Source organism: Saccoglossus kowalevskii, chromosome 12, assembly GCF_978046115.1.
Source record: "Saccoglossus kowalevskii chromosome 12, keSacKowa6.1, whole genome shotgun sequence".
Lineage (NCBI taxonomy): Eukaryota > Metazoa > Hemichordata > Enteropneusta > Harrimaniidae > Saccoglossus > Saccoglossus kowalevskii.
The window spans coordinates 34,723,321-34,749,564 of NC_140652.1; the positions used below are offsets into that span (position 1 = coordinate 34,723,321).

The 26,244-nt window shown below is 35.6% G+C and overlaps 1 protein-coding gene across 1 annotated transcript in view; it reads right to left on the reverse strand.

Moving 5' to 3' along the window:
• Positions 1–25,591, reverse strand: part of LOC102804508 (acetylcholine receptor subunit alpha-like 1) — a 29,681-nt gene extending 4,090 nt beyond the window's left edge. The window contains exons 1-3 of the mRNA XM_085506244.1: positions 25,527–25,591; positions 15,607–15,716; positions 12,210–13,287 (exon numbers count right to left, since the gene is read on the reverse strand). Of these exons, the coding sequence (XP_085362370.1) occupies positions 12,210–13,287; positions 15,607–15,716; positions 25,527–25,532 (1,194 nt within the window). The 5' untranslated portion in view covers positions 25,533–25,591. The remainder of the gene's footprint in view (positions 1–12,209; positions 13,288–15,606; positions 15,717–25,526) is intronic.
• Between the last annotated feature and the right edge of the window lie 653 nt (positions 25,592–26,244).

Genomic DNA, 26,244 nt, shown 5'->3' on the forward strand with positions numbered 1-26,244 from the left:
AAATAGCGTATTGTTGTACTTAGAAATTCATTATACTTTTAAAAAGAGAACAAGACATCCCTAATGTTAAACACGGTATTTGTTATCTCATCTGCGTGACAGTGTGGAAGCTATTAAAGTAACACGCGTCTTGCACAATTTAAATTCAAATGTAAGTAAGAATCACGTCACATTAACGAATCTCTATTCACATCCACTGATTTATGGTTTTTTTAGTCTACAATTTAAGATCACTTAGCCGCATCTCACTCAATGTTCAACCAATAATGACGTCAGGACACGCGTATGTGCATGACGCCAAGCAAAGCGTCCGCCGATGTGGAAATTTCTGCAGTATTAAGCTAAGTCAACAATACCGTCGACTTAAACCCAGCCATCCGTAAACTTGGAACATTTTGCACTGAATTGAAACAAGTTACGTCTTGTTATTACTATCAAGTGCACATGTAGTTTATCATGTATCACAGGAGAAACACCGCGCATGCGCACTATCTGCTAAACCATGAATTCGACGAAGGACCGAGTTGCAATAGATTATTCTAGAGCCGCAGAATTAAAGTCGACATAGTTTTATCTGAATATAATACAGTGTAACTGATCTGGTATAGAATACATTTCATCATCTTCAGTCGCTGAGACTAATTATGTATGTGTTTTTATTTTAATTTATGTCAGGCGCGAGCTATCATAATCCTAGCACATAACATATGCTACCTAATGAAAATGTAATATATATATATATTCGCAATTTGCACTGCCAAGGAAATAAGAATATCGCGATGTTACAGGTACCATGAAGAGCAAAAACAGGTTTGACAAATTTTTGAATTGAATTGTTAATACTAAATCAATAGCAGTTGCTTTGTAGCGACTTGAGTATAAACGTCTGTGATCCTGATGGTTCTGTGTATGCCATGTATGCCTTAGACCAATTTCCTGTAAAACAACTCTACAAACCAATTTCAAATGAAACTGATGATGCTGTGACCACATAGAGCAGCTTGCAATATGTCTGGTGACAGCATGTGCCTTAGGTCAACTTCAAATGAGGCCGACATGCAATGGGACTAGTGACTCTAAGTGCTAAATTGCAATGGGCCTGGTGATTCAATCCGCCAACTTCCAGCGAGCTTTGTGATCCTGCATGTCATAGGCAAACTCCAAATAAGGCTGACAATTCTACAGACAAATATTAATAAGACTAGTGACGTTATGGGCAACGGATGAACGTCAGGAGACCCCATATATATAGCAACAAAGCAGTTTACAACGAGCCTGGTGATTCTTTGTGGATAGAACACCTTCAAACGGGCCAGATGAAACTGTTTGCTAGGGTCCTACATCAAACGGGTGTACGAGCCTTGTATGGCACAGATCAGCTTCCAATGAGCTCGACGATTCTATATGCTATAGACAAAGTTCCTATAAACATGATGTGTATGTGTGCGCCATGGACCAACTTTCATGAGACCACTGATTCTATAGGCTTCCAACATGCCATGGGAGATTTCCTAATGTGCCCAATATTTCTATGTGCCACGTACCAACGTTCAATGATCCTGATGACCCTATGCTTAACTGACCAGTTTCAAAGAGCCTGCTGACGCTTTATTTGTGCCATGCACCAACTTCTAACTATTCCGACGATCCCAATGACTATATGTGCTATGAACCAATCTCCAATGAGCCTGATAAAAACCGTGAAATTGCTCCAATGTGACGCATACAAAAAAAAACAACGAAAACGTAATGGTATATATACCTTTTCTGTGAGTACGCCCTCTAGTAACATAGTGAGCTCCACTGTCGCAAAACGGTGACAGGCATGCTGCCGTATCGCTTCTGATGCATAAAATAACACGCTGTACAAGTAGCTCAGTGTGGATATTGTTTAGATATACGGTCCGTCACTGTCTTGGTGAGATTTGCTTTATTAGAAATCACAAACTACTAAACAGAAATATATATGGTCTAGGATTTACTTTTACACTCATCATATTCACAATTTTAACATCGCAAAGGAGACTAACCCCAAAACGGCTTGAATGAACGTAATACGACATTTTAATGATTAACAACAAAGATCATGACATTGGTAGCCAAAATGCCTACGTTATTCGTGACATTGGAAATGATATCGTAATTTCATTTTAAATTAAGGCAATCGATCTATTTTTAGTGAAATGGGGTTTTAATTATCTTTGGATTTACGGAGATGAATTTTGGTCTAAGTTCACCATAGCGTACGTGATTTAACCAAGATGTCGGATATAGTCAACACTGCTTGACATCCCATTATTTGAGGTGAATCAACCAACTACGATACGTCTGCAAGACGCCGGCAATCAGTCAGTGTTATTTGGTTAAAAGACAATCCATTTTTGAAAACAACTGGAAAGTCGTTTAATTTAGCATAGCCTACATGGTGATTACACGATGACTGACACGTGAGCCCACTGTGAACCATGGATTATGTATTTAACTTTATTTTATTAGATATAACAAACGTGAACGCTACTATTCTCCTTCTAAATAGAACGCCCAATTATTTGTGTTCGACGGTAATGTCACAAAACCTAAAGCCCCTTTCAATACGTGAACAAGACTGTGTGAAAATCAGCAGACGAATTAATATTACATCCTGAAATATCCAAATTTTGCAATAAAACCTATGTTCATCTACAACATGTTCTGTGACGTAACTTTGTAATATTACCTATGTATATCTACAACATGTTCTGTGACGTAACTTTGTAATATTACCTATGTATATCTACAACATGTCCTGTGACGTAACTTTGCAACAATCCCTGTAGATAGCTACAACATTTTCTGTGACGTAACTTTGCAATACCCCTAGGTAAAACTATTCCATGTCACAACTGCGTCAGATTAGACGTGGTCTCTAGCGGTAAGGCGATGCCGTAACACAAATGGCTGAAAGGCACGTTGATCTCCAAACGTTTACAACGTCCCCATTGTTTTGATCTGCATTTTTTAATACTTGTACTGACTGCACAAGCAGACATCGCTGTTAATTTAGCTACAGAGGAGGCCTGGCTGCTTGAAGACGTGTTTTATATGCAATTCTAGTTAATTATCAATCACTAGACAACATAATTCTTATCCAGCAATGAAGTCGTTTTGCGAGTATGAAGAGTATCGAAGAGAGAGGGTTTAGATGTATTTTATTTATAAATATCTTTGTTAATTGTTTTGTTTTTTATATAAGAAAGCTATTCTAACGCAAAAAAATTACAGGCAGCAAACATGATATATATGCATTGTATGTTTGTTTTAGTTAGAGTTAATGGCAGTTTAGTTATGTGATTACAAAGAAATTGGAATTGTTTCGTATTTGTTTCATTCGAGGAATTTACCAAACGAGTTACCATAAGATACCCCGGAGTATTTTCGATAAAAAATGTGCACTGATAATATTAATGTGGTGATTCACAAGCTTTTGTCATATATTTATTCAACTCGCAAAAAAAAAAAAAACAAAAAACAGCGGATATTTATTATTTATGAGTTTGTAAAACAGCGTCAAAATACAGAAGCGTCAGTTCCACGTGGTTGTGGTTTCGTGATTTGTAGTCGTAATTGGATTAGACTGTGTAATATAGCCTAACTATTTCATGTTAGGAGACTTCAATTAGATTGCGCCCTAAGCGTGCATTTGAAGTCGTCATAATCACGTCATCATGGCTTATCACAGAAGATCTAGATAATTGCTTTATCTCATTTTTTTAGGGTTTTCTTCAAGTCAATTACATGTTCTACTTCGTATGCTATCATGAGATATATGCGACGCAGAAATCGTGTTTTTTTTTTTCTGCCCTGGCGTAGCGCGGTTAAAGCAAGACTTTCCTCAGGCGGACATCCGGGTATTTTTTCCAACTGGCAACCATCACCGATAAAGCAAAAGCTAAAAACTCCCAGGAAACACTTCTTTGGGTTAGTTTCCCACATAAATACACTGTACAGTGAAGGGCGTCCAGGTAATATGAATCGTTCTGTGACGTTGTACCGCCCCCGAGAATTTATCGATCCTATTGTTATTCGACATATGGATATAAACAATTCCGTGGCATTATGTGCGTCATTCAAGCGAGGAAGAGATGGAATATTCAATGAATTTATGGGTGTACGTCAGTGGTTAGTTGGATACGTTAGCTTGGCACGAACACTGTATTTATTTATACAGCACACCACGCTGGATTGAAACTTAAAACACGTTTTAATGTTAACCAGAATATGCGCATTTGTGTTTGTTTTCCAGCATGGCTTATCACAGCTGTAAGTTGAAAGACTTTCTGAATTGAAGAAAAAGTGGCATTATGAACACTAATAGTTTCGAGGTCTCGTTATTTATTGCTTTCGCTCAATTATTTTGCAACATAAACTAGACTGGTAATGTCACTAATCACTGTTTTCACCGACAGCGTATAATGGAACACAAACCCTGACAATATACTAGAAGACACAGAAGAGTCGTTAAAATGCACGCCACCGCCATTGGGTTGACAATTTGCATTAATATACGGAATGAATCTTAAAAGAGAAAGCATGATTCTCCTTTCGTATTTAAAAAAGAACAGAATACAATTAGAACTAATTGAAAAAGAGTTCACAGCAGCCGACAAAACCTTCTGCTTCTAGCGTATCGCACTACCCCCAAATATACATCGCGATCGGCTATGACAACGATGATCATATGTTTTTTAATAAACTGAGACACATGCATGTATATTTAATAATGATATCATCGAAAAACGTCCAATTCGAACGACTGGTCTATGTCAACAAAGTCACTGCGCACGCGCGCAAAACGTAAACAACTGTGACAATCTGAACATACGCAAATTACCCAAGTGTGTCGGTTGCAATTAACACTAGTAATTGCCTAGGAACAAAGAATTAGGATAACTTCTATTATAAATATGAGAAAGCAAAAACAGTGTTTAACTGCAAGTGTCAGCGAAACAACATTTATACTTTAATCTCAACAGCATCAAAATAGAGTTTTACAGAAATAGAGGAATGATGCACTAATGAGATACGTGGACATCTACGACATGTATATCATATAGTACCGTACTGAAGACGATTGATTACACCCACTGTCAGTCAGTCAGTCACAATTGCCTAAAAGTTTGTGCCATGTGACCTTTACAAACACGGACATTTTCGCGTCAAATGTTTATAAACAAACACTGAGCAATAAAACTAATAATACCTTATTAATCATTACAACAATACGTATCTACTCTGTACACGTGAATCAACTAATGCAGCTATTAATAGTGACGTCATTTATTGTAATGTTCAATGAATACCCGAACACTAAGAACGCTACATTAAAAATATTTAAACCCAACATTTTGTGAGTTATAGTCGCCTTGGTTTCATGATTTCCCCACAACACATACACATTTTCATTGAACACGAAACTATGTTCCTTTACCACACATGCACCTATATCGTGGCATATTTTAATATTTTATTTCTGAATTTACAATATTGATTGAAATGTTTGTCTTTCGGCTCACAGAGATTTCATCACTGTAAAATATGGCGCGAGAGAATTTATGATTCGTGACACAAATAAGTACAATCATAAATGTCCAATATATTTTATGTTCCCACATTGCTTAGTAATGTTGTTAGTTCTCTTAACGATATATTTGACGGCCGATCAGCACCGGATTATTGACAACTCGAGACATAAAAGAGATTGGTAGCGGGACCGTTTTAGTGTTTAATTCCACACTGTATCTCCGGGTCACCCATTATGGTGCAACCCCGGTACACTGCGTACATTCATGAAATGATTTCTGACCCTCGACTGTGATGTGTGTCAATAACATACCTGAAGACACTGAACCTCTATACGATATTCTTTATATTACACTGGTATACTAAGTGATTCAGTAAATGGTTAGACACGCCGTCTGAGACTCAGTAAACTGACAGATAAGGATATATCATGGTTATATTTTTATCAATTTATAAAGATATGATGTATATTTTAGATGATATTCTCGATATACGTAGAGTTCTGCGGCATCCGTTAATCACTGCCTAAGAAGGGTGGCAACAAAATTGACATCAAATAAATAATCACTTATATTCTTTAAAAAAAGTCCAATTTTGCTATCAGAGCAAAACATGTCGGCAGCGCAGGTTACTGTACTCATTAGATTAGGCAATTTTCCTCCGGATTTTTCACGTGTCCACGTTTTATTGAATCGAAGTCAGTTGATCGTCTGCTTTTCCAATTAGTTTACCGGTCAGTCTCCCTAGCGACAACGACTTTGAATTGTGTTCCAACGCGCATGAATTAAGGAAAGTAATTTCCGAATTACCGGGGGATACAGTACTTTGCAGAAAGATTGAATTCTGAAATATTATCCGCGTGTTTAACGTCAGATATACCCCCCCCCTAATTTCCAAATTCACCGGTTTATCATTAACTTGGAACTATCACCCATCGTAAAACAATCTTTCAACTATAGAGAACTTTAATATTCATATTATTTTGATGTGTACCGCAATAATAGTTACATAATACACATAATTTCACTCAAATTTCACGGGATTTACATCAAAGAAAAACTAAAACTATTGTCCTTGATTTTCGGCACGTTAAGGCGGAGGAGTCGTCACTTGCGCGTGCGTCAGATGGCCATAGCGTGTCATTTTTTTTTACAAACAAGCGTCTACCCATGAGCCTTTGCGTTTTAGCGTGTGCTGTTATTGTCGCTTGGGACTCAATTCCCGCGCGTGTGCAGGTGACGACCCTCCTACTTTAAGTGCAAGTACGTAACGAATGATGTAATTTTGATTAAAATGAAAAACAAACATCTAACATGAAATTGTAAGAATTCTTCACATGGGGGTTTCTACTTCCATTGAGGTTGAAATAACCACCCCTAAGTGGTGATGTATGCAACTAACGCATCTCATGTGGCGGCGATTTTATAACGCAATAACAATAATATTATTGAATCCGCAGTGCTGAACCGTGTATAATGAGCTCGATTTCGGCTCCTACGCATCCCAGCGACGCATCCAATATGGCGCCGGGGAAGCCATCAGTTGGAAAAGAACAATCTCACGATAAATCACGTGTTCACACTGTTAAATACATTTATGTTATGCTCGTAACGAGTGAATTTACGCCTGACCCTCATTCAGACATAAATGTATTTGAACACGTCGTAGGATTAATGATTAACTCAATCCTCTACGCGTAATATATTTTCGTTAAAGTAGAAAAGCGACACTTTACTCACATTTAGGATAATATTTCTAACTCTTCGATTGCGGCACGTGTCAATAACTTGAAAGAAATGAAGTTTACTCGATCTGAGTCTACTGAACTTATTTATGGCACCATACTGTATATTGTATCAATGTCCAAAATTAGTTTCAATTTTATTTGAAGGAATTTCATAGCTGCAAATGTCGTATCATAGAAATTTTAATATATGCACATTGCGCCAACATTGTGTAAAGCTAGTGCTATGGGGTCGATATCACATGGGTAAGGGGCAACGACATTTGTTTTTTTGTGCATGAAGATTACCAGGTCGAATAACAATACAAACAATTGTTATATAACTTATCACTCCTTGACAGAAAGTTACTCTCAATTATATTTAAACACATAGAATATTGGTGAGAGAAAAAAACAATATGAGCGTCAACACGTACGGCCAGGAATTGCTGTCCGTTATTTTGCTGATTTTGGAATCACATGGTGCATACTCTATTTCACATGTTACACCCGTCATACATCAGTTTGTAAATTTAACCGTGCTCTATATAGTATTTAATGTGGGCAATGAATATTCAGGGAATAAAATATTGTTGTCAATATGTGAACATATCAATGATATGATTGTAATGTAACGTATGCAACGCCTGTAAAATACATTGTTTACAATTTATACATATTTATCAGATATAGCGATAGATTGATTGAAAACTGAGCGCAAAATAGCAATACATTCTCATAGTCTTTGGCTTCACGTGGTAAGTTACTACTATAGTAAATATTCAGCCTCTGTTGTGTGATGGAAAGTAAGATTTAACATTAGTATTCACACCGCAAAAACACGGAAAATAATTGACTGTTTTATATAGGACAAATACAGTATACATGAAAATAGCATTATAATACTTCAGAGTTTGGTCTGTGTTTACTTTTCGATCCATGCGTTAAATGCAAAATTAAAGACATTATTGTTAGAATTCAATACCAAACGGTAATCAGATTATCATGTTACTTACTTTATACGGATAAAACTTGGCTTAGGAGGTAAATACTTACGACAGTGAAAATATAGCAATTATTAATTTCTCATTAAGATATTTTCTATAATTTACTTAACATGTAATCATAGCAATATATATTTTTCCAAGCAGCTGGAGCCTAGGGAAATATGAATATTTATATATGATCAATGGATTAAGTTTGATGTGGAATAACCTGGTCAGGAAAACACACAAATCCGTTTCATATTCAAATTCAGTCACTGCCGAGTATACAGTCATTACCGTCGCATTTATTTTGAAAATAATGTGCTACCTAATAACGGTTCAGATTTCGTCATCTGTAATTAGGTTATGATGGCCAGATCGAAAACATGTTACAGAAATTGCAGAGTGATCAACTATGTCAATAAAATAAATCCGATACATGTTCCGTTTTCCCAATATATGCGCAAACACTGTAAACATGTAAGTAATACAGAATGAACAAGTGACTAGAATTCCCCTTCCCTTAATTTCCTATATAATATTTGTTTTTAAATGTATACATTGATAAAGTTCCACGTTTAGTAAGTTACAAGAATTGAACCGATTTGAAAATGCAAAATGTAGATGATCATCTGTCGCTACCTTGAGTACACTAGTATCGGACATTATCAAGCATGCCCCTATCTAGATAATATATCCAATATATGTAGATTTGAATAGCACTTATAGCATCTTATGTCATATGACTCACAATATAGATATTGTATGTAATTGTAATTCTGGTTGCTTTTCTCATAAAATGGAGGAATTGCAATATTTGTTGATGCCTAGATTGAAGACATGTAAACAGCTCATTGGCTCTACGGCGTGTAGTGTAGTGTGGTGTGGTGTGGTGTAGTGTAGTGTAGTGTAGTGTAGTGTAGTGTAGTGTAGTGTAGTGTAGTGTAGCGTAGCGTAGCGTAGCGTAGCGTGGCGTGGCGTAGTGTAGTGTAGCGTAGCGTAGCGTAGCGTTGCGTAGCGTAGCGTAGCGTGGCGTGGCGTGGCGTGGTGTAGTGTAGTGTAGTGTAGTGTAGTGTAGTGTAGTGTAGTGTAGTGTGGCGTGGCGTGGCGTGGCGTGGCGTGGCGTGGCGTAGCGTAGCGTAGCGTAGTGTGTAGTGTAGTGTAGTGTAGTGTAGTGTAGTGTAGTGTAGTGTAGTGTAGTGTAGTGTAGTGTAGTGTAGCGTAGTGTAGCGTAGTGTAGTGTAGTGTAGTGTAGTGTAGTGTTGTGCAGTGTAGTGTTGTGTAGTGTCGTGTAGTGTAATGCAAGCAACAGCACCCCAAGAAAATACATTAAAGTAGTGTTAACATCAATCAAAATCGTGATTCGCTTTTCTTTATCGATTAAATACACTTGAGCGTTAAACATGGGCGTTATTCAGATATAACATATGATGTCGTTGACAGTGCTTAGTTACTACATATTATACGAATTTATATTTCAGTAAAAAAAACTTTACTAGTTTAATATATGTTAAAAGGTTATCGAAGGCTTTACTGAACTAATTACTGTAATTATATTCAAGCTTATTTGGTTTAATGCAGTCATTAGATTGTTGTCACAAAAATCGCTATTGCCAAGTACAAATGACTGTTAATACAAATGAGAAATTAACTACCGTACATGAATCTTGAATAACGCATAAAACTACACTCTAAAGGATCAATTATTTGAAACGAACATTTTTGACTTGAGTATTCGTTGTGAATTATTTGATTCATGAATTTGAATCAAGCACGTGAGTATCCTCAGAGTCGCACATGGACATTGCATGGTAATCAGTTGTTTCCCCCTGTTACTAGTATCAACAACTGTCAACAATTTGTTTAATTGCCTCCATTTTTTTAAACTATTTACAAAAGTAAAATGACTGAATCTTGGTTGTCACGGTCCTTCACAATACGTTCTTAATTCTTCGCACATTTTGATATTATATAATTATTAGATTTTGATCCAAAAGTTCTGTCAATGCATCTTTATATTTCTTTTCTCATAGTTATTTCGACTGTAGGTCAAAGAACTGAATATATTAAATTAATGGGAAAATACCGAGTTTGTCCCCATTCGTTCTCTTTAACTCGCCATGTAATCCTTTGCTCGTGGGCAAATGAGTCCACTTAGTCGTTACAAGAGACTATATAATTTAAATGTTGGTTTAATCTGAATAATCTCGCCACGAGCTTGTACTGTCACGCGCTATCAGCTACTTATACATTTGCCTCTAGTTAATATAGTCTTTTTCAATTCAGATTTGCATACACAATGTAGAGCAGTATAATACACTGTTACAAGTTCATGTTGTCGAATACTGCAGCTAGTCAAGCTTACATGTAATTCAAATAGTGTAATTATCCTGTGATGGATTAATCAAGCAAACTTCTTGAATCGCAAATTGCAGCATTGACAATCATTCATGTTTGTTTTGGATTGCATGTCACTCAGCAACGAAAGTAATTAGTCACATGCCTCTCTGTTCACGTGAACTCTAGCTTATTATTGTCGATCTATCCGTCATTAACCAATCTAAAATAAAATGTCCACACACTGAGGCTGAGGTTATGAAGCCAATAATAACCTTAGTATAATTGAACTTGCCCTTACAATTAATGAGATGGTATGCACATATATCAGGAAAGATAAACTGACTTCAATGGTAACTAACATCAGTTAAGCAACGTGACTTTAAATATTATAAACAATGAACTATTTTCACGTATTCGTTATTTTTTTTTTATTTTTTTGCTCATGAAGCTTTCCAATAGTTTACTTGATAATATGCTGGTGATAAAAAGCTCATAGAGGTAGCAATAGAGATGTTGAAATCATTAGCATTACGAACCTACAGCATTAAGGATGATTTGCATTAAGAGCAAGGAATTTTCTTGATGAATACATTACGATAACATGGCGATATATGTACTAAATTAATTGCAACTTGATAAGCACTCACATGAGATACGAACCTGCTCCAGATTTTTTTTTCAACATAAATATCCATATCACTTCTCAGAGCCACTGAGGCCTTAGGTGAAACTGTAACATTGATCTTGACTTTACAATCTAACCATGTCTTGAGGTCACATGAAAAACATGTGTGCGCAGTTTGAAGGTGCTTGGAGTTCTATTACGAACACACTGCACGCATAATGCGACTAAGACGTTTGGGTTTGCTAATCAGATCTTGCGGGTCACACTTGTAGAGTTTAGAAGCGATTCTGATAATCTTACCATCCTATCGTGACCATGACCTTAATCTATTTTTCCCTTTGAGTTGTATTACACACATTTTATACACATGTACTTTGACCTTAATTTTTAACAGTGAATCTAACCAGTTATTGCGGGTCATATATTGAACACGTGTGTAAAGATTAAAGACGAGAGATATTTTAACTTGTAGTTACATTGTGAACATACATACACATACACACATTACGCGATAGTGGCTTATGGCAACACATGCCGCCATTTTAACTAAATGAATAGTCATTCGTTAAATTCCGAGATGTTTTACTATACTTGCGTACGCCAGAATACGTACGATGCAGTGCACGTTGCTTTTTATGATCCTGAAATATGTACGATTCATACATAGTTGAATGTAAGACTTCAAAGGGTAAACGGTCTGCTGGTGAAGATGTTAGGTACCATATGTATGTGCATTAATTTAGTAATTGATAAATACAAAACAAATAAAACAGTTAGAGCGTCTCTTAGCACATAGTTATATTTCATTTGACACCTATTACCTGCTGATAGGATTGCATTGGAATGACAAAAAGAAGGTAATTGCGCACTTATGTGTTTTTCCATTACAAAATATATTACGAATTCTTTTACGACTGTATTTTAAGGAATGCCTTATATAGAGAGTACGATGTGTCATGAAATATGGAATACTCACCATTTCATTGGATCTCTTCGGTATAAAATGTTTGGCTAGTCGATCTAGGATGTCGACCATCTTCTCTGAGTTATGAAGGAGTTTTTTATCTTGACCGGAAGCATGTGTACACGTGCACCTGCCATTCCTTTGCCTTTGTCGAAATACATGTAGCTTCGTTGGAAATTTGAAAGTTGGGTTTGTGGTGAAGCAGTTCCGTGGTGCAACTAGATTTTTTTCATATTTGTTTATTCGGCAGAACACTGGCGAATCATCAGCATTTCGTAAGATTGGTTTCAGAAGAAGACTTTCATCATTTCCAATATGTTCAATTTTCATAAACGTTTTCTTTTCTTTCTTTTCCTTTGGTGGCCGTTTCACATGGACAAACAATAGCCACGCGAGCTTGCCTAAAAATAGTTTTCGGACCCACGTTGCCATTCTTTGATCATTTAGCTGTCTCTTGTAGACTTTCAAAACCAGCATGGTGGAGGCTACGGAACAGCCAATAATACTCATATTGAATAATAGATATCGAGTCAGGAAGGGAACAGACGACGAGGTTGCTGGTAAAAGGTCTATCACAAGTAAATTAAACACATACATAGTCAGCAACAATGATATGCTGAGATCCAGTTTTTCTGGGGACGAGGATGGAAGACAAAAACTCACAACGCTGAGAATAGACACGACGACACACGGTAAAATTACATTTAATATATAATAGAGCGGTTTCCGTTGTATATTTATAGTAATTATGATACTTGTGAAACTGTCGTAACCTCCATCCATTGTCAGAAAGGTTTTCTTAATCGCTTCTGTCTTCGAATCGATAAAGTCCCATTCTACATTGGCGATGTAATTCTCAAGAGGTGCATCGTCAGCCCCGGGAGTCAAACTCACCAATCTATCAAAGAATTTCCAGAGTCCAAATTCGAAATAACACGTCTGCTTATCAACTGGAAAATACGTTATATCCATCAAACATGGCGTGCGAAGTATGCCCGGGGTTACTTTCATTATGTGTCCATCAAAAAATATCTGCACGTCCAAATAACTCAAATGCACCCTGGGATACCCTTCGTAATTCCCCTCAGCGCTGCAACGTGAAATACATACACTAATCATTACAATGAATTACATAGAGATTTGAAAATAATGTATTACATAGTATTATACATCTGTCACCGTAACGCCATAAGTAACACCGTGCCGATGCTGTCACTGTACTGTCTTCGTGCATACTTTGAGGTATCTTCGTAATAACCTCATATTATATCAGAATAAGGAATAATGTTACTACAAACTCTGATTATCCTTTTTTTTGACGCACGTCGTGGCGCACTGAACATTTTTTGCCTACTCTGAAGCGCTTCTGACATTACGTCCCTTCATATTCAATTTCACACTTGTTTTTGTTTGTAATAGATTTTAAATCATGTCTGATAAAATTATATCCAAAACCGAGCGAGAGAAAAAGTGTACGTCCTTATTTTATTTATGACAGTAATCCCGATTGCACACCGACTGGCTGAAATCACAATTTTGAAATAAAAAAACAACTTAACAATTGAATGTATATTCACAGAATGGTATATTAACACTATTATTCGAATTGATGCATAACACTGTAAAACTATCTGCTGTGGACTTAAATGAATAGTGTCAAAATAAGATTTTTTGTTAGTATTTAAGTACTCATTTAATTGTGCATGAACAATATCATGAATATCATGAATGAGCCTGTTTTGAAAAATACCAGATCGATACATTTAAATTTGAAATGCTACTTAATCTCAAGACGTGTTTACAATATCAACAACGGCCATGTCACGAGTGCGTTATATATCAATCCGGGCGTTTCAACTTCATGCCGAGGGTCATTTTATGTCGACCGTCTGAATTCAAGCTTTAGTAGTAACGCTTTATATACGCTGCTGTATGTATGATAACGTAGTGCGAATATTAAACATAAACAACTTTTTTATGAAGCATACCGCATATTGTTTCTTGTTTGTGGCGAATAACATCTAAATATGTTCGAGGAAATAATTTTCAAGGGGATGCCCCTAATGAAAACACGACATCAGCGTATATCACAATTGTCAACTTGTTCTTTATTATGATATAGAAATCACAATCACTACATCCACAAGTTTGTTTCATCTGACAGCTGCATAGAACCGTGTCCGGTGATAGGGTCAATATATTGATTTTGCTCAAGATGATAAAACATGTCATTTTCAACACAAATTACAGCTGTGGATACATTTCATACGCGAGTCACGTGTAATTGTACGAGTACCATAATAATATACACACTAACGCGCAATTGGCAATTTATAAAGAACTGAAAAAAATGCTACTAAGTTTGGAATATATATATAACATTAATTTATTATGTTTACCTTTTATTGTTAGTTCCCTCTCGTAAAATGCATATGTCTGATTAATGCATACGTGATGGGAATTGTTAATTGTAAACAAGCGCATACTGAGAATTAATTGTGTCTCAATATGAGTAATCATCGGCATCTTACTTTTTCGGTTTCTACTCGGGCCACATGCGCCATAAAACATAACCAAATCACGTACACTTATGCTATGTGTAAATAAATGTATTTCATCTTAAGTACTTAATGTATACATCTTACGCAGATGCATTGTGGGAATGCACGCTAAGCCGAACACATGTCAGTGATAACATTACAACAAGTTTCAACACTGGAGAATTGTTAGGGTGGAACCATCATTAATCGTACTACACAATGCTTGTAAGCAACACTGATGAAAGTTTTGGACAAACTCACTGATTGTCTGAAGAGACGTTCACATATTTGTATACATTCTGTGTTTCGATAACATAAATTAAAACTGGACGAAAATATTAAACATAATATCATTCGACCGAAAAGGTCTCGAACATAGCTTTAGCGAATGCTATCCCATGATTTCCCATAAGTATTAAGGATTATGTCCTATATTGTTATGAAGGGTATTCATGCCAAATTTAATTAACATCTTATATTCAACGAAACATATGATCGTAGCAACGTATTAGATGATACGGGCGTAATTCTCATGTGTGTAATGTTGGAGTCGATATGATCAAATATTATCTCACAAGACACTTACTCCGGGCAGAAGATCATATCAACCTATATATTCAGTTGGCGGCGACATGAAAGATATACATAATTATATATATATATACGTTTCCCGTGACCTGTTCACGTGTTCGCATATATCTTGTAAATTGAAGAAATTCTATGTTTATCGAAACCGCACACATGGTGTAAGTTTATTTGAAATAGTCTTCCGAACACGTGTACGACATAAGCACTTGAGCGTGTATACTATAAATCCTGCGTAGTATTCAGGTTTTCTCATTGCCACACATACATACATTCACGCATACCTGTTGAGTAGTGAAGTGTCCGGATTCCAAATGTAGCTCACTGGCACCACCATTAGTGTGATGTTATCGTAGTCTACTGGATTCCAACGTAGACGGAAGTCATCCCATTCCTGAAAATTACAAACAAAACATTTGTGAAATGAAAAACGTGTTCTACTATTTATCGAGTGCCCAAACAAAACAGTAAATTTTATAAGGCTTTTGTGTAATTCAATTTTACCTCTTTGGTAAAATCAAGGCTTCGTAATTACTATCACTTATAATATTGAATATCGATGTACTTCTATGAAATTTAACATTTTCCTTTGAGGACAAATTGATTTGAAATTGATCCCCGTTTCTCTGACGGCTCTTTCATTTCAGCTTCGCGTGCGTGTCGTCTGAACAGTTTTCCCCGATAGTAGTATATAGTAGTTCTATTCAGTTCAACATCGACTACAAAACAGGTGAGTGGCGCCGCTGTCGTTTTAAAATAGTATAATATTCTCGTTTTTGATCATAGCTTTACGCATAGATTCTGCTATATCTGAGACATGGGTGTATAGATTTAATTGAAACATATATTGTAACAAATACGGCCACTCTGCATCTGATACAAAACGGCATCTATCAGCCACTTTTCGACTACCATATATATCCAGCCATAAGGCACAAGAAGTACAATATTTTAAGTTCACCTTCATCCACATTGAAATATATAATATCGCAGGAATGTGTCTAATCGACAATGTCTTGTAACTCCTGGATACTGTGAATATTGAATGACAGTGACCCCGTGACCTAAAGAAACATTATCCAAGTCTTATGTATGAATTATTGTTATTAATATATGTTATGTTCGCATAACCGGGGATATTTACAGCACGAGATGCCATTTACAGCCATGTAATAGTGTGAACAGCAGGGAACAACCAACATAAAAGATTAGTATGGCTGTTTGATTCTACCCACTAACGCTGTATAATCAACACCATAGGGGCAGTAATATACAGTGTTTGAGCATATTCATCATATTGCGATTCATCTGCCGAATATAAAGAAAATATTATTAACTCGATTCATCTGAATCTATAGCTTTGAATGTAGACATGTAAAGTCGTCATATATATACGTCATATGGAGTTACATAACATAGTGAAAGTAGATTTACATTACTATATAGCTGCGAGATCATGTACAGTATTTAAACCAAATGTAGATTCATATATAACATAACTAATGTGACGTCAAACAAAGAAATAACAAAAATATGGCAGTTTTCACCTAACATTCGTGCTGCTGCCTGATTTTTCATGTTCTTGTATCGAACACGTTCAGTAATTCGACTTTTTATTACGTCTACGAATCAAACTGAAAATATTTGATGGCCAAGGAAAGTACCCAACTGTGAGACATCAGTGAATGTAATGTTATCAAGACTTCAGAAAGATCATACCCGTGTTATGTTGATGATTATCCTTATGCCGTAGATAATGAAGTTAATTCATGTTTCCAACCATTATGCTACGCGATGCATGTTGTAACTTTATAATAAACCATACTAGTTTACTGTGTTCATACACAATGTTAGAATTGTCATGGCTGTGCTAGAATATTTATGCAATACTATCTCAGGTCAGTATTTCGAATGTCACATGTTGCGTAGGATGTACTCACATGTAAACACCTGGTATCACTTACTACTAAACATATATCGTTCTCGTACTGATATGACTATATACTATAGTATAAATCACAGTCCCTCTATCCCCGGTCTGGAAAGGACTAGCGTTCTTTTGTCTCGAACCCCGGTGCGGGTAAACAAACCGTTCACACCCGAGCCGAGGGAGTCAGGAAGTCAGACAGATTACAAATACCGTCAAAATATTCATTAAAATCGGAAAATTTACCGTCATGCAAAGCGATACCTCATTGTATGACTTCACTTTGACTTCAAATTGGGGCAACCACAACGTAAACAAACATGTAAACAAAATTATCACTATGAAATTTGGGTTTTTTGAACCCTGATACGCATCACAACCAGCCTACCAACTCATAAACATCCAGTTCCTGCAATGCAAAGATTAATATCGGGAATTATGTTATTTTCTCGTTTTAATAGGGAAAAAACTTCGCGTGCCAACTTGCTGACATTTGTCAAAATGGCGTCGTTCAAGTTAACGTACGTAGTCGATCGAAAAATCTGTGATATTTTTTTATTCTTGGGGTGTTCATAACAGTTCAAGTCAACTATACTACAACTAATGACTTTATTCTATGCAAAAGTATAAAACAATGCTTCAATGTTTGTATATAAATGATTTTTTTAGCACAGAATTGAGTACATTATCATTTCAAAGCGTCGCCATTTGCGTTTAAGATCTAAAAAGCATCCATAAAAGTCGCTCAATTTAACATTAATAAAATGCGGTGTGACAAATAACAAATCAGCCCACCAATTTTTAATGATATGTTTCGATCATAAAATGTCAAAATCGAAGACAAATATTGGTTTCGTGCCGAGAAGTATGGTAAATAAAATAGAGCTCATTTCAATCACCCCAAAATCAAAAACGACAAATATCTGGGTAAAGGTATGAAAATTTGTTGCGAAAATGTGTCGCTGGTGGTAAAATAGATAAATTAAAGAACTACTCGCCGACTAAAGTATGACCTTATACAGATATCCTGATTAAAAAATTATGTGAAAAAGCACGAATTCTGGAATAAATAACTAAGTTGTAAAAAAATACATAACACTGACGATGTCAAAAATAGTGGCCGGCTGCGTACTGATCACGTGACAATGCTTTGCCCATGCCCGCAATGCGCCTTTGCCAGGGAAGGAGGCCAATTCATACCTAATACAATGACCGTTTCCAGACCGGGGATAGAGGGACTGTGTGTAAATGTTGTATTTGTCAGTCATTTGTTGTATGTTCTTGAACTTGTAAGTTCATTTCAATGCATGTGAATGAATATATTGTTTGATAGTGTGGCTACTTCTGTTTTACAATGCATAGTCATGTGTGAGCACAAACGCATACCTGCTTTGAAGAATTGTATTTAATATAATACTAGTTACATATATTTTTAAACTTGCAGAAAACACCCAAAAGTGTCGCATATTTAAACGTCTCAGTTTTATTAGTTATTCAAGTAATATCTTTGGATGTTAATTATAATAATTGTTGACTGCAACCAATGACAGCACGTCATATAAATTTGGTAATCCACTGGTTCCAAAATGAGGAAGCTGAGGGGGCCCGTAATCATAACCTTTATTTCAGTTTGTACTTTTAATTTCATATGCAAATTAGCCGAAATGATTACACATAGACTAATACGTCATGCATTATATTTTAAATGTATGCTAACACGATACAAATAGTAAATTGTTCTTCGAACTCAAAATGACAAATTTTACCCATGTAAATGAATTGTGATTTATAATAATCATCGTGACTTTACAACGAATACATAGTCAGCAGAAATCACTGCTCATGATATTTTCAGGACAATCTGCTTATTTATTATTATAAAGATGTGTTTATTATCGTAAATTATATCACATACACACCGTAAGGTGGCGCCGGTTTGCCTGCTTATCCCAGCTTACGTTCATACAAACGATACATGTACACATGTAAAATACACGCTTCATATACTCTACATCGTTATGAGATTTAAATTAAATGAACTACATGTACAAGCGAACCCCAATAAGCACCGTGACGACGTATTTGTGTTGAAGCTAATCTTTTGAGTTGGTTTCACGGACGAGAAGTGGCAGAGTTATCAGCGGACTGATGGAACAGAACAATGCCTTAAATTGAAATGTACGGTTAAATCAATCTCACAACGGTTCTTGATAACAAATAAAATAAATTCAGCGAATCTCTCGCTCGGAAACACTTCAAGCGGATTTATGGAAATATTTTTAGAAAACCAATTCAAGAAAATAGCCACGAATTATATGAAGGTTAGTGATTTTTATTGATCGTTAGTTTAACTAGAATGTACACTCATTGTGAGAGTGCAATACCTGTACGGATATTATGTACAAAAGTCAGTTTTTCGAAACTTCGCAATTTCTCCTCAGAGATGTATGTTATCAGATAGCGTTGAGTATACTGAGTGTGTCTACATGGCTATACAATTACATTGTTCTGGTGTGCTGTAAGGGATAACACTGAAGCTCACCTTGATCGTGTTTAGTTTGAGAATATAAATTAGACTCATTGATTGTTCGTTATTCGACATCCATTCATCTTCATGTCCTACGATTGCACTATAATCGATTTAGTCAGTACTTCAATGCCATGTGGCAATGGCAACAGTACGATTCGATGCACAACATTATTGGCCAATATGTTTATTTTTCTGCGTCGATAAATCGAAATTCATTACAGAACACTTCAAGCCTAAAGCAGATTGCCGCCTGTCGATTAATTCCTCAATACTCAATATAAAAAAATATGAGAGTACAATGTATTTTGCCCGCCAAGAATACAGTGATATCGCCGATAGCTGTTTGTCTGACAGTTTAGCAGAGTTATATTGGACGTGCAGTAAAAATGTATATCATGTTCCGAGGATATTTAACCTCGGGGTCACTAAAGTACAGTAAACAGAGTTAATACTATATCTAGCGTATAACGTGCGCATGCGCTACTCTCGTATTATGTGGTTTCTTCTTTAATTTAAAGCGAAGTACTGCGCCAAAGTTTTCATGTTACTCCAAATAACTGATTATTTCAACACCTGATGTTCCCTATTTGATTATATCTGACATGTCAGCATCAATATGACGTCAGCACATGAAGTCATCTATAAGCATGGATACTAGTTCAAATGTTATAAATACAGGCGGCTAAACACAATGTGGCGTAATGTCATTCTGATGATTTACCATTCAATAAATTATACCGTCACTGTATTACATAAACTACGCCATTAAAACTTGCCTTGACCACTACGTGACCTGGTGGTACATACAAATACATCAGTATACACAACTAGCCTGAATCAGAAATGAATACATCTCTAAGGTCACTTCTCCGGGTAGTATGGCCAAATGTCGGCTAAATATTTAGACAATCGCATGGCCGCGAGGACGATTTAAGGACCGTTTAAGCAATTAATCATAAACATTTATTTACAAATGAATTTCAGTGAGAATAATAGATTGGAATTTACCTTTTATTGCACGCTGTATAGATTTTGGGTCACTGAACAAAAAAGTCAAGTTGGTATAAAACACATTCAACTGTTGAGAATACGTACACAATTGTATACCCCTGTCACAATGTATTTATTTAGTCTGTGGCACGGGTAGATTTACAACACATCAGTTAGCGATAAAAAAAATCGACCATTTTTGTCAGACGAGTCGTGTTTTTGTGTGTTTTTTCTGATGTATTTCATTTGCTATCGATTTTAAAGAATCAATATAATACAATAGTTAATGTTTCTGTAATGTGACCTGCATCTTCTACTAGTTAATCACTGTACACTGTAGTATATGTAGGTAAAACTCACACATTTTCACAAATACTAGTGTTCATGGTTTACTTCTTACTAAGGAAACGTGACATTGTTAATTTCACACTATATAATAACCATTAAGATAAATACTATCGAGTGTCACGTGATATTACGTTATGTTGTGTACATTATGATGTATGTTCGCTTGCGTCGTTCGTGAGAATATGGTCACATGACACACCCCCCTCACTTGTGAAAATAACTATCATAACCGTAAATGTCAGAGGCCAAGTAGTTGTGTTATTACTACATATATCAACTGAGTAACATCGTAATTACGTCATTTATGAGGAAAATACAGGGTATCTTATATAATTGTTAAAGCAATCAGTTTTAATATCACAAGAATACACTCATTGTGTCAACGTGAATATCGATGACTGTAATTTTGCTATCAACAATAAGCAGATTCAGCGGTAAAATGTGACATCAATATCCAGTAAAGCTCAGAAAATGTTTTTTTTAATAGGTGTGGCAACGAAGAAGAATACAGTAGTGTGCCGAATACGTAGCTATCAATCCAGAACTGCTTTCGGTGATGCACATTCGATCGAGCCTAAGGATATGTATTTATCTCCTAAATTAAATTATTATCAACATGGACAACTTATAACAGCAATTGTTTTATCCACAAGTCCTGCTTGAAACTAAAGCTAATTTCTGTCATGACCAGGTAAATTACATATTCATGCAAATGAACTCGGTCAAGCTCTATTTAGGACAAATTATATTTGCTATTGTAATGTAAATCACTGACATTGTGACAGACTTTTTAACAACGTGTTCCAATGCATTGTGCGTTCAGAAAGAGCCCTAATTATTTAATTTCTTAGGTTGTTTCACTTGAAGACCACGTATAATAAAACGACCACGTATAATAAAACGACATTGGTAACGTTTAGAGCAAGCAACTAGTATAGACCAGAAACTCTCGCTCTGTTAGTTGAAATTGCATCACACGTAAAACGATAGTTTATAATGTATGCCGTGATTTCGTGCAAAGAAACACCTATGGGATGTCAAACACATAACGATCTTTTAATATAAATTATTAGCTATGGGCCTCTTGCATTTTATACACCTAATTTTGTGATGTGACGTTCCTACCAAGTCATGCGGATCGGCAAGTTCGGCACGTTTGCGAGTAAAAGCATAGACAAACAATTTTCCACAAATAATAAGACGGAATGAATTCAACAATCATGTAGAATCGTTGTTCCGTGAGCACTATCCCTCACAGAACAAGACATGATTACATAACGATGTCCATTGGCGAACACGTAGCTTAGAAACGAGCAATTCTACAATTTTCAGTATAGGACATATAATGATGCTGAATATACCTCGTCATGGAGAAGGATAGATCATGTTCATAGAAGGATGCCCGATACAGGGTGATAATCACTAAACTGTATCATAGTGGCAGATTATGTTCATAGAGACAAGCATATTATTCTGTATAATGTCGGGTATGGGGGCAACGAGTGATTCCAACCGTGCCATGTAATTTAAAGGAGGAGGGTTTACAGGGGATACGTCCACATAGTGAAATCTAATACTGTGTTTCACGTTCATACAATGATAACCAATATACTGTGTCCTGTATGGGGGTGGGGAGGGGTTATGCCCACATAGTGATGCCCGATATTCGTATAATGAGTTCACAAATTGAAACCCAGTGATCCGTACCGTGGCGAAGGAGTACCAATGATAAGTACTATTTTGACGAGGGGGGGGGGGGGTTGTATCATTAATAGTACATGTCGTTGAAATGAATACTAATACGTGCATGTCAGTTTCGCTGACTCTTTACAAGTTAACTGTTGTCTCTACAATGTACTTGCAGTGTATTTTACCGCACGTATCACATACCTTGTTTTGGCTTATGTGACGGAGCTATGTGTGAATATTCCTATTATAATGGCATTTTGGTTATTTATTACTATATCCCCAGAGTAAAACATAAGCCCCCTCTGACGTTAATAAATCTTCGCCCAAAGTCGCATGTGTTAGTGAATAGATCTCGTCATGTGGATTTGTTATCTCCAATTTTCCGACCCCAAGACCTGAACAACCGGTTCGCTGTCGGTCATTGTGGTTTACGCTCATTTGAAATCCGTATGAATATATAGTTATAATATTATAAGAATTGAACTGCTCATCGGCGATAAAGTAATATTTATGTAATGTTTGGACTGAAAGAAATCGCGTAATCGGGATAGGACATTTATATTTGCTCTGTCAAAAGTGTAAACAAGTTATACAAATACAATTCTCCGTTCTTCAGTACAAACATCGCTAATAATGTGACAATGGACGGTCGTTACTTATAAAATTGTTACCTTATAATTTGTATTTAATTTATTTACTTAACATATCTTCATATGTCAATAATGATATTTGACATAGGTACTCGGACAGCCAGAAAGCAGCATGGAACCCATAATTAGAAATATCTGCCCAATTAAACAGTAATTTCCGGTAAATAACAAAAGCAGTTATAACGTGTAGTGTAACCAATATGTTAGTGCTCAGCTAAGCGTCAAAATGTCAGTAAAGGCAAATAACAATATTGAAGTAACAGATGTTGTCGTCTATGAGCCTGATTTAGCATGGAATGCACAGAGTAATACACTCTATGGAATTTGTTGGTATTGTATACATAGTTCAAATATAGGTGAATTTCATTGTGTTTTATAACATATGGGACTACTAAACACATGTATTTGTGAATAATAAGAATGTTATTTATTACGCTATAATTGCAGACTGATGTGTGATGAGATATATCATATCGATCGAACTATTACGTGTATTGTTACAGTAGTGCTGAATGAAGACGCACACTTTCACTACATTGCCGGTTTATTTAACAAATCGTGAATTATAAATTGGCATTTATTCCACTAACACGATATTGTTGACAAGAAGGACTCAGCATTAATTTATATTTGCTATTATATAATTTTACTAAATCCTGATAATCCAATGTAACTCAAAATATAACTGTATTGTCACTAAATGTGATTAATAATTGGTAGTGAGTGTTTTGTTACTAAATCCAGCAAATACCTGGTAATGTGATCGCACAAGACCTGGACAATAACTTGGATAATAATTCATAAAAAAATGGTAATGTATTTTGTGGTCTACTCAGATAATATCGTCGTTATGTATTGTTACTAAACCCATATCTTAGTGTATAATGTGATGTAATGTAATGTAATATAATGTAATGCTACAAAACATAACAACTGCTAATATAATGTAATGAAGATAAATTATAACCGGAAATGTACTAAACCCCAATAATAAATGGCAATGCATTGATACTAGTTAGAAATGAAGCATCTTAATGTTTTGATATTGTTATTTATTTTGATATATGTATGTCTAATGTTAATAAGCTAGATAACTGCTACGAAATCTAAAATGACAAGTAAAGTGTTGTTAATAAACCCAGTCGTTGAGCTTGAACGGTTGTGTTTTATTGGTAAATTCAGGCACTGAATAGTGATGCGTCAGTCTTGTGTATGTGAACTGTTTTGTGGGGAAGTCGATGTGAGATTACATGGGGTCAATTGGCATAATAATTGGGACAGTCTAAATGATTGTAGATCTGTTTTGTCGTTATTTTACTTACGTATGGCATTTCATACATTTTTTTTATTTCCAATCCTTTTATTTTACTTACAATCAATGAAGTTGCAAAACAAGACAATTATTACGAATATAGAGTTGAGAAAACTAAAGTAAGTTACATCAACAATTAAACATTCGCAAACAACCAAATAAAACACTAATTACGAGAGTCTCAATAAAGCAAATCATTCTGGACAATAATTGTCCAAATAGCTATTCAGTGGGCTTCATTTCAAAATAAAATTATTTTCGCTTAAGATGTCCTTTTCAACATTCATTTTCATCAAATTATTTTAGAGTTAAAGAAGGGAGAAAAATTGTATAACGACTTGTATAGAACAAGTATTTTCCTATTAAAATGGAGTGATTCAATACAGCACCTTCCCCTCTGGGATTCCAAAGAATATATTCTCTGATTTTTTTCTGTAGTTTTAAAATTTCATTATTTTTAATTAATTTCCCTCAAAAAATTCATGCATTTCACACATAATCATAGTAAGAATACTAACCAATATCGATTGTTATTCATATTAGCTTTTAGACTTCGGAGACAGAACGTTCAAAACATTGCCCAATAAGTCGACGAATGTATTGCGACTCTCTGATTGTAATGACATAACTCAATTTCTTGATTATTTTAACCTTTTCCCCCAGATAGATTTCAACTAGATTCTATGTCAATCATAATTTGATTTTGGTTGTCTGGTAGACAGTCCAATCAAGGGTTAGAAATATGTGAATGTACTCACTGTCATCCGTAGAGTATAACTTCATTGTTAGTGTCTGTTGGAGACACGAGTCGAATAAAGATAGCACACCCAGTTTGTTCATGTGAACGTGTCTTGCAAATAATGTATTATTAACGCTCATAGCTAGTTCATTGATTTATTCCTCCAGGTTCGTGCTAAATTGGGGAATTCACTCGTTGTGTGTAAAGTAACTTATATTAAATATACTTAATAAATATACTGCAATAGAAGAAAGTGAAAGTGAAAGTGAAAGTGCACAGATTTCATGAGACATTTCATATTGACAGAAAACATAAAGAAATTCAGTTTACACACAATAATGGAGACATATCTGTGAGTTTGAAAGTGTGTGATATTTCTTCATATTATTGTAAAGTTAAATTTGTATGCAAGTTTTGTAAACCTTTCGTAATGTACACAAACGCCAGACGTGTGCGTTATGCAAATTAAGCGCGTTGTGCGTCGGCATAGAAACCATGATACTGCATAGACATTTTCCCTATATAATGTCTATGATCACAGTATATTCTAGGAATGTGTGCATACGATTCAGTTCAAATTGTTACAACAAATTGATGAGTTAATTCAAAATGTCTCCCACTACTTAAAACGTAAGGCGTATGGAACGCCTATCGTACACAATGGACTACCATATTGGTATTAATTACTATAGGATACACTGGGCTATCATAATGTTATATAGCTGTACGTAATGGAC